At 38.4% G+C, this 15448-nt stretch overlaps 2 protein-coding genes across 3 annotated transcripts; one reads left to right on the forward strand and one right to left on the reverse strand.

The window, feature by feature from the left end:
- Positions 1-53: 53 nt before the first annotated feature.
- On the reverse strand, positions 54-12049 carry LOC126821752 (interferon-induced protein 44-like). Of its 2 annotated transcripts, XM_050550240.2 has the most exons (7): positions 11980-12049; positions 9045-9621; positions 8468-8517; positions 7182-7373; positions 5110-5250; positions 3973-4144; positions 54-1968 (listed from the first exon to the last, which is right to left on the reverse strand). In XM_050550240.2, the coding sequence occupies exons 2-7, from the start codon at positions 9604-9606 to the stop codon at positions 1463-1465; spliced, it is 1623 nt and encodes a 540-aa protein (XP_050406197.1). In that variant the 5' UTR covers positions 9607-9621; positions 11980-12049; the 3' UTR covers positions 54-1462. The 2 variants fall into 2 exon arrangements, with proteins under 2 accessions (XP_050406197.1, XP_050406201.1); XM_050550244.2 differs by lacking the exon at positions 9045-9621 and having other exon boundaries at positions 11980-12043.
- Positions 12050-13035: 986 nt separating this feature from the next.
- LOC126821757 (uncharacterized) lies at positions 13036-15353 on the forward strand. The gene is made up of 2 exons (XM_050550252.1): positions 13036-13399; positions 14171-15353. The coding sequence occupies exons 1-2, from the start codon at positions 13127-13129 to the stop codon at positions 15029-15031; spliced, it is 1134 nt and encodes a 377-aa protein (XP_050406209.1). The 5' UTR covers positions 13036-13126; the 3' UTR covers positions 15032-15353.
- The last annotated feature ends 95 nt before the right edge of the window (positions 15354-15448 follow it).

Consider the following 15448-nt stretch of genomic DNA (forward strand, 5'->3'; position numbering starts at 1 on the left):
TTCATGAATACGCCCCCCCCCCCCCCGGATTGCCTATCTTTAAACTACCGGTGTTTGTAAGTTTGCCAAACAAAAGGTATGTGTTTTGTCAGCATTGCAGGGCTGGGAAAGAGGGGTTCAAGTACTTGGGCATTTCTTGGTGAGGTCGGATCGAATTTTTTTTAGACTTTAGCTGCGTGGTCAATTACCGCAACTTTCACTTTCAGTTGCGACAGGACCCTGCAATCGTTCTGGGCAGTTTATGAAGTTATCTATGTAATTACATCTGTAATTGCTAATTTTCGAAAAATCGTCGTTGAATTGTTTCCCAAAAGTTAAGAAGAACTTGATAATTTTGAAGACTATGGTGTGAATTTAGGGTGGGCCTATTTTGAGAATATTTCTAAAATATGCCCTCTTGGAAAAATAGAAATATGAAGATGTTTATGCTGCATGATTGTCGTGTGTATTTTCTCAGAATTCGAAAGTGAAAGTAAATGATTAAACCTCAATTTTCTGACCCAATAACGAGCCAGTCCACCTCGTTATTCACTGCTTGAATAACAATCTGGTTTATTTACCGATTTAACCAATTTTATACTGCTAGGGGATATTTGCATTTAATTATTCTGTTGTTGTCTAGTTATCGTTTCTAATTAAATCCTGAAATATCCCTATTCATATGGGAATCACTAATAACGAGGTGAAAAACGAATAACAAACAACTCGTTATTGGCTGCTTGAATAACGATTTGGATTTTTTTTCGGCTAGAAGTCGTTTTGCTGTGTTTAATGCTGCTGGGAGATACTTGGCATCCACCATGATTGTAGTGATGGCTAGCTTCATGCTAGAAGTTGAATAACGAATAACGAGGTAACGTATCCCTCATTATTCGTTATTGGTGAAACCATTCAACTTCACACTGCCCCTTAAACACTGTATGGCGTATGCCCGTCTTCATTAGCCCAGACGGAACAGAACAGTAGGACGTTAAACCCCATTTCATTTCATTTTATTTCTTAATTTGCACAGTCAACAATAGCATAACAAGGATTACAGTAAGAAATAAGGCACAATGTTTCTACAGTAATATATCCAGCGATGTTGGATCTTCAATCCACAGACCTTCACAAATACTCTACAGTCTTCGCTAAGTGACGGGTCAGTAGACCAAAGAGGGAAGATAGGGTTGAGTTCTGATGTCGTAATCCTGTCTATGTTTATTATAGAGCGTTCACAGGGTTCAACAAAGTGAAACAAAAGCCTTAACTCTGGAAGTAATTGTTGAAATTCAGTAGGATTCTTTATTTTACTGATCTCAATAATGCACATAAATTTCATCCAGAAATTCAGCAGGCATCTACGGTTTTAGTGATCTAAATAATGCATAAAAATTCCATACATATCGGATGATAACTTTTGTCGAAACAAGGGCCATAACTCTAGCAGTTATTTAATAATGAATTGAAAGTATCAGCAAAGTTATAGGCGTTTGATATCAATAGTGCCGAAAAAACTGAAAATATCAGTAAAAGTATAGGCGTCGGTTAGTAATTGTAAATAATACATTGAAAACATCAGGAAAGTTATTACTATTACCCACAGCCATAGTAAAGAATAACTGGACAATTTTCGTGACGGTTGACGTGTATTGCGTGTATCGCATGTATCGCATGTATCGCGTGTATCGCGTGTATCGCACGTATCGCGTGTATTCAGTACATCGAGTAATTCATACATATAATCATCAGCAAATCTTAACATTTGTTGTAATGACAACAAGGCAAATCTATCAACTGTTTCATTTAATTCTGTTTCTTTCTCGTAATTTTTAACAGGTAAAACATGACCTCTAGGTAAACCAATCAACTGGGCAACTTGATCCACGACATAAGCGACTCGAGGTGAGTAAAGTAGTTGGGTCAGATCTTCTTCTACATCTAATTCGATTTGATCAACTTTAGTCAACACAATAACTTGTGGAATACCTGAAAATATATCATATATATATAACAACTATTTTGAAGGCGAACATAGATCTACTTATACCCCAGCGAGTTTTACAACATCTAGCTTGATAAGATGTACGTAGTTAAGGCTTCAAGTGAAGATGCTTCTACCCATGCTTTGTCAGATAGTCAACAAATAACTAACTAGTGGACATTCCCAGAAGTACTTGATTAAGAAGCCTGGATTGGACGAAGACATCTTGAAAAATTACAGACCTGTCGGCAAGCACAGTTTCTTATGTAAACTGGTAGAAAAGGTGTTCTTATCCAACTTGAATCCCATATAGCAAAACATAAATTAAACAATCCATTACAGTCAGCATGCAAAATGATGCCATAGCACCGACACAGCTTTAATAACGACATTTACTGTGCCATGGAGAAACAAAATTGTATGATATTGATCTTATTGGACCTATCAGCCGCATTTGATACTCTGGACACCACAGATTTACTTACAGGTCTTCGTGGTACTAGCAAATCGTAAATAAACTGTCAAAATAGTAAATGTAAAATCAGACTCACTCCCTATGTGCTGTGGTGTTTCACAGGGTTCTGTCTTGGGTCCGGTTTTATTTATCATTTTCACAAAACCCATCACGAAAATTGCAGACAAATATGAACTTAATATGCATTTATATGCAGACGATACCCAAACCTACATATCTATTAGCCCTGCTAACGAAACTGAAACAGTAACTAATCTAGAAGAATGTGTTTCGGATATTCATAACTGGATGACGTGCCATTTTCTTAAATGAAATCCCGAAAAAACAGAGCTTCCCTCACTTGGAAAAACCCCCCAACAATTTAACTCTCTATGACAAAGACCTTCCAACAACAGATCATCTACCCTTCAGAAGAAGCAAAGAATATAGCCTAATATAGGTGCTATTCTTGATTTGCACCTAAGTTTTAAATCTCACATAACAACAATATGTTCTTCAGGTCACTTTCAGTGTTTTTCTCCTGAATCTAAAGAACTTCTTATCGACTTCTTTGTTACTAATAGACTAGATTATCACAACACACTTTTATACAAATTATCTGATGGTCGAATGGTTAGCACGTGCGCGCTGAATCATGAGATCAGGCATTGGGTCAGCAGGCGTGGTTTCGATTACCCGGTTGTACATGACAAGGAGTAGGGTCGCCTGACCAATCTCGTGGGTTTTCTCCGGGTCCTCCGGTTTCCTCCCACTGGTAAAGACCCCTAGGCGCACGCGAATTATTGAAATAAAAAATTGAACCATGTGTTGGTCCCGAAATGACCTAGTTTGTGTCGAGTGGACGTTAAACCCTATTTCTATGTTACAATTGGACCTCATATAGATCCATGCAACCGCCATACCAATAAACATACATTTCTATGCTAAAACCTGACATCCATACGACTGAACAGATACATTTTATTCTAAAACCTGGTCGCATATAGGGCTATGGCAACCCCATACGACTGAACAGTCTTCGAGGCTAAAACTGGCCCGGATATAGAACCATAGTAACTCCAAACGATTAAACAATAAACATCCACTTTTATGTCAAACCTGAGTCAATTTGATCTAATAAACATTTATCAATCCACTATACAGCCATATGGAAGTTTCTAAAATACAAATCCCTTTTGATACCTTATCGCTGTGGACATTTGACACAACCACCTGTTATTCCAAGGTCGTCATATCATAGCGTATCGATGGAATAACGTGCATAATTTCTTTGAACTTCATAGAAACTTTTCTGCCTCTCTGATTATCTAATTGATTCATCAAATTTCGACATCAATTTAAATTCTTACCTCGTTGATTGGTTTGTTTCTGTACAAGTCTAAAATTCGTATTTCTTTGACTGGCTAGTTTAAATTCGTACATGTTCGGCTGCAGATTAAAATAATTCTTACTTCTTTCATTGGCTATTTTCTATACCAGTTTAAATTTCGTAATATCTTATTGACTAGTTTCGGCTACACTTTAAAATTCTTACCTCTTTCATTTGCTAGTTTCTGCACCAATTTAAATTTAGAAAGAATTGATTCATTCATAACATCAACCGAAGTACTGTCAATAACAAAAGCTACGCAGTGAATTTTATCGTTTACTGTTGGTGTTTTAATATATCCCGGACTATCTGGTGTGATAGGAGAACATGGTTCAAACTGTAAAATTAAAGATAGACAGAGTTACCTGTGGTCTCCCATATACGTGTAGATGACATTTATTTTCTAAACAATACTTATTCACAGAAACTGGATTGGAGAACAGGCAGAAGCCTATTGACCCACTCTCCAATGACATTGGTATTGGACTACAGACTTACTTACTGTGAAGCTAAATCAGTAGTTAATATCGACCCCCCACCCCTCAAATCCCTGTGAAAAAATTGTCGACCATAAAAACAATAGATATACATTGTCCGTCAATTTTACAGCACCCCTTGAGAACACTTCCCGCCCCCTCGTTGCTCTGATATCGACCATTCAGATTGCAGAGGCTGATTATATATTTGCAGATGAGAATTTATCAAATGCACAAAGTCAACTTGATACGGTCATTGAATTTTAAATAAAATATGCAAAGTTAACATTGATATTTTGGAACATTGTCATGAAATTGTACAATCACTGGGATAGATGTAAAAGGTATAAGGAAACTGATATGACCAGACAACACTACGACTTGGATAGCTAACAGGCCCATGATCAGCAGCTAAATGCCTCAAACTGTTGAAAATAGTAATCTTTGAGAGGCATTTAGTAACTGGATAGAGCAATAAACTATAACAAATACTTATGGAAAAAACAGCTACTTTGTTGTCCCTGCATCGCATCAGGAAAGTAAAGTTGCACTTAGTCTTTACAAATTTTCCCTCCAATCTGTTTACTGCATTGATAGAGGATACTGCCACATCTCCAATCTTGTTGTTGTTTTGTGTGGTTTCAGGACTTGTTGTTATAGTTTTTCTGTATAAATTGGCCTCATGATAATTGTATTACTCTATTAGCTTGATAACGTTGAGAGAAAGCTCTTCGAAACGTCGCCCAAATAAATCAGTAGATGTTTTTGCCATAAGTATGTGTTACAGTTGTTTATTGTTGAAATTAAGTTAAAGTGATCGACCTACCGTATAACGATCAGGAACGTGACCATCCAACAAGGCGGTCCAATCACAAGGATCTATTCCTTGGGTTTCTTCCATCCCTCGTGTGTCACAGACACGAATGCTCAAATACGTGGAGTTGTTACGAAGTTGATGGCAGCGATACTACAAATTAAGCAAGATATTTAAAACCATTACTAACAACAACACTCTTAAAGATGCAATATACAAGAGCTGAATCTGTTTATTGCATGCAGCTGAATGGTTAATTAGCACGTGTGCGCTGTATCATAAAGTCTGTCATTGAGTCAACTGGCGTGGTTTCGATTCCCCGGTTAAACGTGACAAGGAGTAGGGTCGCTTGTCCAACCTCGTGAGTTTTCTCCGGGTCCTCCGGTTTCCTCCCACTGCTAAAGACCCCTACGCGCAAGCGAATTTTGGAAATAAAATTGAAACCATATGTTAGTCCCGAAATCACCTAGTTTGTGTCAAGTGGACGTTAAACCCCATCTCATCTCTTCTCTCTCTCCCTCTCTCCCATATATGGAGTCAATAAGAAGTTGAAGGCAGCAATACTAATAACTAAACAATATAAAACTATCACCAACAAGAATTAAATGAATGAATGAAATGAAATGTGCTTTGGGGGTCAATGTGCCTGGACAGCTAGTAAATTCCAACTGTCAAAGGTTATTTTACGTGCATGCCATGGTGCAGTACACAGGATCTAGGTTTGCAACATCTAAACGACTAGACGCTGTTTCTTGCCAGGTCTTTTGTTCTGCACCCGGATTAGCAAAATTAAATGAATTGGGGTTTAACGTTGTATTGTTCTGCACCTATCAGGCATACGCCATGTAATGTGCTATGATATAAATTTTGCATGGAAAGCGGTGGTACGACCTACTATTATTTCGAATTCCAAAGATCAAGAATACTTTTACAATGTGTACATGGGACCTCGGTATTTTTTTTTGTCCTACCCGAAAGTTTATACGTAGTATCTTGCAAGACGTACACACTGAGCCACCCCGGCTTTTCGATAGTGTATGAAACATAGGTTACCAGGCAACGAGACATACGCTCACGGCAGCGAGGTATTTGGGCCAGTCCACTAGACTCGAAAATTTTATCAAGAGTAACAACCCAATAAGTAATTATCAGAAACAATTAAAGGAGATAAATCGTTAATATTTGGGACCTAGAAATTGACACAAACGGGTTGCAGCGGAAATATACCTTTCAAAAAAAGTAGGGGATATTAAAATGCGAATACCTATGTAGGTTGTGATATGATAAATAGTCATGGACACTTGACATGCTTTGAAAATATGTTCACAAATGAAGAACTTATCGCCATACACGTGGAAGGGGCTCATTGTCAAATTCGACACTTCAAGGAAGGGATGATGAAAACTGTCGCTTGCTGGTTTATCCTATCCATGTTTGCTTTCCTATCGGTTCTTGTATAAGATTTACTGTTTAGCGTATCTTTGCTTTAGTGTGTTAATTTGATCGGGAGACGTGTTCGTCGACGTCAACGGAAAAAACTGCAAGAATTGGCCGTGGGACTGCAAGAGGAGTGGGTCAGATTGCCCCAAATCGTGATTGGACGGTTGATTAGGAGCATGCCACGACGAATTGCTGAATGCCTGAGGATTTGTGGAGCAATTACTCATTATTAAGACAAAAATCAAAAACGTTCATTTTCACTTTTGACAGTGTATCTCTTTGCGAGTGAAATGGGGCCGTCAGATAAGCCTCCCATCTGAATTGTTTATGTTCATGTGTAGGCAATTGGCCGGTTATTAAACATACACTGTTTACCTCTAATAAAAACATCAGTGCGTTTCCGCAGTTTTGTATTGTTTCTGAATAACCCCTACAGTAATATGAATGTATATAGACGTATTTACACTCAATTTCAAATCAGATATGTTCAACGAAATACGCGAGAAATCTCAATCGAATGGCAATTTCTAACGTCTGATTATTCCAGTTAACACCGGTGGTTTTTATTGTTTAAAATAATTACATTTATTTTCATGGTAAAATTGATCAATGCACCGTTAAAATGACAACAAAACTTTGCTTACTTTTGTAGTTAAACTGTGCTCAGCACTTCCGGTATTAGCTTGGGAAGTCACATGACCTCTAAATATGGAATTAATGGTATTAAAATAGCTTGATTTCCCAGCGCCAACTGATCCAACCAATAGGATTCGAGATTGTTTCACTCCTGCGTCTTCTACTGGACAGTAATCCTCTACCATCTCCTTCAGTGTAGCCTAGAATTGAATCATATGCTTTGCATTCGTGTTCGGAAATTTAAATAAGAGGAAAAGATATTTTTACCCATTCTATATAATGGACGAGTCCATTCGGCTAACATGCACCTTGCGCTGAACAGTTTATTTTATTACGACCATCTAGGACGGATCTTCTTGTCAAAGAAAGCTTTCTAATTGCGACACATGTAAAGCTTTTGTAGATTTTTTGTTAGCTACTAGCATTATATTAATTAATATTTTCTAACATACACTTAAATCAGATTGAAAGATAATAAGTGACAGATTGTTATATAAAAAGGAATAAATTTGGTAAACATTAACTGGTTCCGTGGGAATGAGAATATCATGTTTGACACGTGATTGGGAATTTACTAATTGCATCATGTGGCTTGAGTAACCAATCATTATACTTGTTTACGTCATATGTATTTGAACAATTAGATAATTGAACGTCCAAAACCCAAAGCTAGAAGACCATCTTATCTTTGGACAATCGTCAGACAGCAGCTTGATTCTGGAAGGGAAAAGATGTAGTAATTTCTATCAGCAGACTCGCCCCAGCGAGTCTGGCTGGATAGGGTTTGAGAGAATGATTTTATTATTGCAATCTATTGTAACGTATGCTTATGTGTATCCAGTAAAAACGATCTGATGCATTGTAATTCCTGGTATGACAAATGTCTAACTACTGAGAAGACAAACGTCGTAACTGAGATAGATAAGAAGACGAGATGTACAACGTGGAGCGGAAGTAAGGAAGGCAAGTAAAAATACTAGACTATCACAAGGCTACTAAGATATGTAGTAAGAAAAGATGCATGGGTCATACGTAGGATGTGGCGACCGGTATTAGTACCTGGGCCGTTCTCCACGTCGGACAAAAGACCCATGGTGCTACACACATTCGAATTCTCTTGTGGATTTGTTGTTTTAATAATGGTTATATATATATCTATATTGGCCATTTTTAGCTACAAATCCAAGGAAGTCTTGTGTCGTTCTTGGTGGTGTGAGTTTGCCAAGAGGTTCTGATGTACCCCCCCCCCCCCCCCGCGAAGTACAATCGTAGAGTGGCAACCAATTTTACATACCTTGTTATCTTTTTCTTCATCTCGCCATGGTTTGTCTAGACGTCCTGGATCTTTAAAACAAAGATGTTACATTACAAACAATAATGATTTAAATACAAAAGCAATGTTTTAATACAAGGCAATGCGGTATTATTATCGCAGGTGTCGGAGCTTTTGTGTTGCATTTTTCACCACAAGAGTTCCACAAGATATTGCGCATCGAAACAAAATCGATGTTTTTCATACATTTCTTCTAAGACCCCCCTGTTTCCCTGTGTGGTATCACATCCTACAAGATTTTCAATTTAGAATAATTTTCACAAGTGTTTGTTGCCTGTGGTGTTTTTCACTACAAATGTTACACAAGATATTGGACTGAGAAAAAAAATCTATTTTTTTTTTCATAAATTTCTTCTCAGACTCCTTTATGTCACCTGAAGAGTTCCAAAAGATATTGGAATTAGAAAAAGAAAAGAATTTTCCAAACATTTCCTCACAGTCCCCTCTATCTCTACGCGAGGTAGCGCTGTTTACTTAGCAATGTTTTGATAATTGTTTTTGGTCTGTGGTTGTAAAAATGTTCTTTTCATTTACATACCCATAACTTGGTAGATTTCCACGTCCTTGAATATATAATTGTCTTTAGTAACTTGTTGCATAGTTACACCTCCACTGTCATATACTGTACCGAATTTAAAACCCTGTTGATTAAAATTAGTAGCGTAATTTCCGTTGGTATCTTTATTTACAACTTGGCTAGGTAGAATCATCATATCTGGAGTACCAGCAGATCCAAATACAGCAGTATAATTTGAACAGATTGTTATGGCCAATTCAGGATCCTTTACTGGGAAGATTCTTGGAGAGTATTTATTCATGTATTTCAAACTAAAAAGAAAAGCTTTTTCGTCCCGCCTGGTTTGGGCAGTACCACAGATGCATGGTTTCCAATCTACTGACGTATATCCACCGAATACACATCCATCTGTATTGTAACCAATGACAACGGTCGGTCCCTTGTTGTCACATTTCTGATGAAATATCGTAGGAGACATTCCATCTGTTGAAGCTCTGTATACCAGTTTAAAATCCACTGATCGACCTATCCATTTACAAAATTGGTCTCGGCAAAGTTTTGACAACTCAGTTTTACCAGTCATGTTTGAATCTTGTAGCTTGAAAACAAACAATTAACATTAATCTACCACTGGGTTATTAAATGAACAATTTTATGAATAGGTGTAACCAGCGGCTGTCAGGCAGGATCCAGCCATTTTGTCTGTCAGTTTTGAACCGATTTTCCCGAAATTCGAACTCAGCCGTCCTTAGGGTGTAACGGTGATATAATACGTTTTTTTTTAAATCGGATAAACATTATGACCTAGTCTATAGGGTCCACAAGCTAAAAACGGGATTTTTCGTACAATCAGGGGCCATAATTCATAAAGTTACGGTGCGATATGCGCCAATATCGAAAGAAACCGAGATCTTTTGGAGATAAAACTATATTTCAAGTTTCGTCAAAATCGGATAAGAATTGTGACCTGTAGAGTGTCCACAAACAAATTGTGGACGGACGGACAGGGGCGACGACAATATACGTCCACATGAAAATGTGGGCGTATAAAAATAGTTTGTCAGACAACAAAACATAAGCCTACCCTGTGTAAGACCTCTAAGCAGACCATTAATGTCGGAATTAAATTAAGTGAGGCCCTAGGCTATTACACTTATGGAGCCTCTTCCCAATCCCCAATACTCACGTCTAGAGGCCGATGAAAGTGTATTTTAAATCAACACACTAACTTGGCTTTATTATGACGAAGGGAGAAGATTCCCACCCTTTTTTTCACACAGCAGCGATTTTTTTTTTAAATCGTGTTTGAAAGTGACATTTTATATGATTTTACCCATTTTTTACCATTTATTATTCCTTCATATGTAGATAGTTTAATTAAACCAGCCTGTCCATAATATCATGCTATAGCTTACATCGCGTTCACAAGGTTTTCAGCATAGTGGGTATAACTTAGGAACAGAAAGTCATGGAAAGCTGAAAATCGATAAGGTTCATCCTCCCATGACAACACTACTTCACAACAAATTTGAAAAGAATCTGCCGTGACGACATAAAAATTTAATATAACTTGCCAGGCAACAAAGCATACACCCACTGCAGCTAAATCGTCCAAGCACTCGACAAGGCTTGTTACATATTTATGCTTTATAGGATAATAGGAAGATATACAGGCCACTATAGATCGAATGTTCACACGGTTCAACAAATTGACAAGGGTCATATCTGTAAACGTTATCCGTGGCTTAGTGGGTAAGGCGCTGGCTCGCTAGTCTGGAGGTCGGGTGTTCGATCCCTGCATTGGCCGAGAAAGTTCATCTCGATTTTCCGGCGTGGTTTCCCCTTGTCAGTGATGCAGAAAGGAGGGCCTGACAAGGACAGCTGCCTAGTCGTTCAGATGGGACGAAAAACCGAGGTCCCGTGTACACATTGGCGTGCACGTAAAAGATTCCTTGGCAGTTGGAATTCGATATAAGAGTAGGCCATAGCGCCGCTGCCCGGGCAAAAATTCCCTCATAGCACACTGTATGGCGTATGCCCGTCTTCAATTAGCCCAGGTTAGGTGCAGAAGAGTAGGACGTTAAACCCCATTTCATTTCATTTCTGTAAACGTTATCAACATAAATTGCTAAAATTGAATAGGCTTCTTCGTTTTACTAATCTCAATAATGCATTTAAATTAAATAAAGATAGGATGATGACTTTTGTCATTAGAGCGTGAAACAAGGGCCATAACTCCAGAAGTACTTAACGGAAATTTACAACGTTCAACAAAGTGAAACAAGGGCCACAACATTGTTCAGTTACAGCATCGCTAGTTTCATTTACAGCACCGCTGGTTACATTTACAATGCAACTTCATTACAGTGTTGATTGTCTGCGATATCACCTCGGTGGAACCGGACGTTAAATAAAGCTATTTCATTTACAGTATCACTACTAGTTTCATTTATAATATGGATAGATCAGTTACAATACCGTTGGTTTCAGTTCAAATGTCGCCAGGTTCATATGGTGGCTCATTTTGTCAGAGATGTTTCCTTTGTGCGTGAAGGTAATATTTGACCCGTTTAAACAAATCCTCAGGAAGCTAGACACCTCTTATCTCGTTTATTTGACGTCATAAATAACATGACTGGTTTAAAGTCACCTTGTGCTGCAACATGTCTAATAAGGACTGACATGCGTCGTGAAGTATGCTATCATATCACAAATTAAAAACATGAACAAAACTCTCCTCCAGACATTGAAACTATCTTCGGTGTCGTGATAGACAATATTTAATTCAAAATGAGCGCGTCTGTTAAAAATAGAATCCCAACCTATTTATAAAAATATTAACCTTTTGACAATCCAAGGGGGATGGAAGATTATGATCAAGCGCCCGCCCCTAATACGTCATTAACTTATAAAAGTTATTCCTATAGTTAATAGACAATGACATTATCTTACTCACCCAAATAAAATTCCTTCTTAAAATTGTGAGCCGATCAGCTACTTTACTTTCAAATTCTGCGAAAATAGACTCGACTATCACGAAATATAAAACAGTGGCGTCATTTTACCTTGCCCTTAAAGGACAATGAAATGAAATGGGGTTTAATGTCCTACTGATCTGCTCCTATACTGGGCTAATAAAGACGGGCATACTCCATACAGTGTGCTATGAGGAAAATTTTGCCCGGGCAGCGGCATTATCGCCTACTTTTATATCGAATTCCAACTTCCAAGGGACCTTTTACGTGCATTCCAATGTATACACGGGACCTCAGTTTTTCGTATCATCCGAAGGACTAGACAGCTGTCCTTGCCAGCTGTTCTGCACCACTGACAAGAGGAAACCACGTCGGAAAATACCGATGAACTTTCTCGGCCAATGTTGGGATCGAACACGTGACCTCCAGGCTATAGCGAGCCAGCGTCTAACCCACCTAGCCACCGTGGCTCCCAAAGGACAATGAAATGAAATAGGGTTTAACGTTGTGCTATAGCATTGTGCTATGGGGGACATCTTGCCCAAACAACGCCGTGTGGTGGGGTTTGGGGGGGGGGGCTTGATGCTCTACATTATAGGTGTAAATCTATCATGTGTGAATACAATATTTCAGATAACTTTTTAAAACTCTGTTGTAATTAGGGCCTACTTTTTTCCACTTTATTTTTTGATCTTATATAAAGTTTAAAACAGTTTGAACAGAATGTTTTTTCACTTTTAATAATTTCAGATGTTTATAGCACTGAAATATTTCCAAATGTTAAACACTGAAATATTTCCAAAAGGTTTTTTTACCTTTGTCATTCCATATCTTAATTAATGTTTCGTACATGTTGTATTAAATAAATTTAGTCCCGAATTGACCTAGTTTGTGTCGAGTGGACGTTAAACACCATTTTTCTCGCTCTCTCTCTAAAAATATAATTATTTTGTACGCCTGGACGATCGATGTACATATTGCAGGAGTTATTTCCCTTGATAGTGACAAATATCTAAATTTAGTAACAATATATGAACAGAACGGTGCGATATAGATTTCTTACAGTACAAAACTCTCGCCGAAAATTCTGATTTTTACATTTTGGCCAAACTCAATATTTAAAACAGAATGTCTGTCTTGACCTGGGGCCTCGGTGTCTCTGGACAACTAGGTTCTGGCGATAAATTAACCCAACATATTCCAGTCTCAGTGAAGTTTTTTGCTAAAGAAACGCCAAATTGTCGACTGATATCCTGCGGTGGTTTGTTTACGTCTATTTTAACTGACGACGGTCGAGTTTTTACATCTGGGTGTTGTAAATATGGTCGCCTTGGTAACGTTCAGGTCGAAGACGAAGTCGTATTTAAAGAAGTGAAACCTCTGGGGAAACAGCATAAGCAGGTAAAACAAAAAAGTTCATAAATGTAAAAAAAAAAGAAAGTATTCCAAATATATACGGCAAATGTGAATATGGATTTATTTTACCGGTAGTTAAACAGCAATTTTTTAACACTATAACTCCTGCGTATGTGATCTGACCAGGATTGATTCGGTTAAATGTTTTGCTAATGCCATTTCCACTGAAAATCCTTTTGGAACCATGATTTCTTTGTCAAATGATTTGATGGCAACACTGTCCCTGCTCTTTTATATATGCATTCCAATTTCCGTTCCATCTGGACAACTAAGCGCTGTTCCTTGCCCGGCGATCTGTCAACCTGCACGACTGACAAGGGTAAACTAGCTATGCTGAAAAGTCCGGATCAATTATGGTTAAGACACTGGCTCGCTAGCCTGGAGGTCAGGTGTTTGATACCAGCATTGGCCGAGAAAGTTCATCGGAATTTTCAGACGTGGTTTCCCCTTGTCAGTGGTGCAGAGTGGAGGGCCTGACAAGGACAGTTGTCTAGTCCTTTGGATGAGACAGAAAATCGAGGTCCCGTGAATACATTGGAATGCACGTTAAAGATCCCTTGGCAGTTGGAATTCGATATAAGTGTAGGCGATAGTGCTGCTGCCTGGGCAAAATATCCCTCATAGCACACTGTATGGCTTATACCCGTCTTCATTAGCCCAGTTTAGGAGCAGAACAGTAGGATGTTAAACCCCATTTCATTTCAAATGAAGGAAGGAAATATGGAAAATCATTGTAGAGTGTTAATATCTTTTCAGATATCAAGTGGAATATGGCATGGAGCTACTGTAACCAGTGATAATAATTTATGTGTTTGGGGTCATGGTAAAGCAAGTGGTATCAACCAAAAAACATCCATACCCCCGACTATTTCACCCTCCATCAGAGTCACAGGAGTTTCTTGTGGTTTCAATTTCACTCTTGCTTGGTCACTGGAAGGTCAAGCCTATTCATTTGGAAGTGGACATTTTGGTGTTTTAGGACATGGATCACTGGATAATGTTTCTTCACCCAGGTTGATAGCGAGTTTAAGCAAATATAATATTGTGTCAATGTCTGCCGGATATAGCCATTCAGGGGCCATAACTCAAGATGGAAAACTTTTTATGTTTGGTAAAGGTGCTGATGGGGCTTTAGGACTTGGTGAGGAAAATCGTGAAAATAAAATGGAAGCTGTTGAAGTAGCCAATGACAGTATTTGTTTTAAAACTGTAAGTTGCAGTGTCGGAGAGCATCATGGCCATACCCTAGCTACATCATCTGAGGGTGGAGTCTATTCATGGGGGGACGGGTATAAAGGCAAACTTGGGCATGGAGATCAGGGTTCACGATTTTTACCCACAAAGATAGATCCAGCTTGGTTTGATGGAGATTGCATTATCCAGGTTGCTTCTGGCGGTATACATAGCTGTGCTTTAAGTTCTGAAGGTCACGTTTTTACCTGGGGTTGTGGTAGTGATGGCCGTTTAGGGCATCCAGAGGGCAAAGGTCACAGATATTTATTTAGATCAGACACTCCTAAAATAGTAGAAGAATTATTAAAATATAAAGTTTTACAGGTTTCCTGTTCATATTATCATACAGCAGCCATTGTGGAAAGAATGCCTACCTTTAAATGAGAGAGAGAGAGAGGGTTTAACCTCCACTCGCCACAAACTAGGTCATTTCGGGATTAACACATGGTACAATTTTATTTCAATAATTCGCTTGTGCGTAGGGGTCTTTAGCAGTGGGAGGAAACCAGAGGACCCGGAGAAAACCCACAAGGTTGGACAGGTGACCCATCTCCTTGTCACGTAAATAAAGTTAATACAGGTGAAGTATCTCAAGTGTATCACAGAAGGCAATAAACCAGGCCTAAAAATAATTATTTTAGGAGGATCTGACAAAATGTCAGGCAATGATGAGCTGGTGTCTATTATTTTTGACTTCGCGCTGGACATATATTAAAATGATCTGAAAAAAAAAACCCCAGGTAGCAGAGGATTTTTGCTCGACAATGTCTGTGACAGGTGTCTTATTCTCGGCACACAATA

Source organism: Patella vulgata, chromosome 5 (assembly GCF_932274485.2).
Source record: "Patella vulgata chromosome 5, xgPatVulg1.2, whole genome shotgun sequence".
NCBI lineage: Eukaryota > Metazoa > Mollusca > Gastropoda > Patellidae > Patella > Patella vulgata.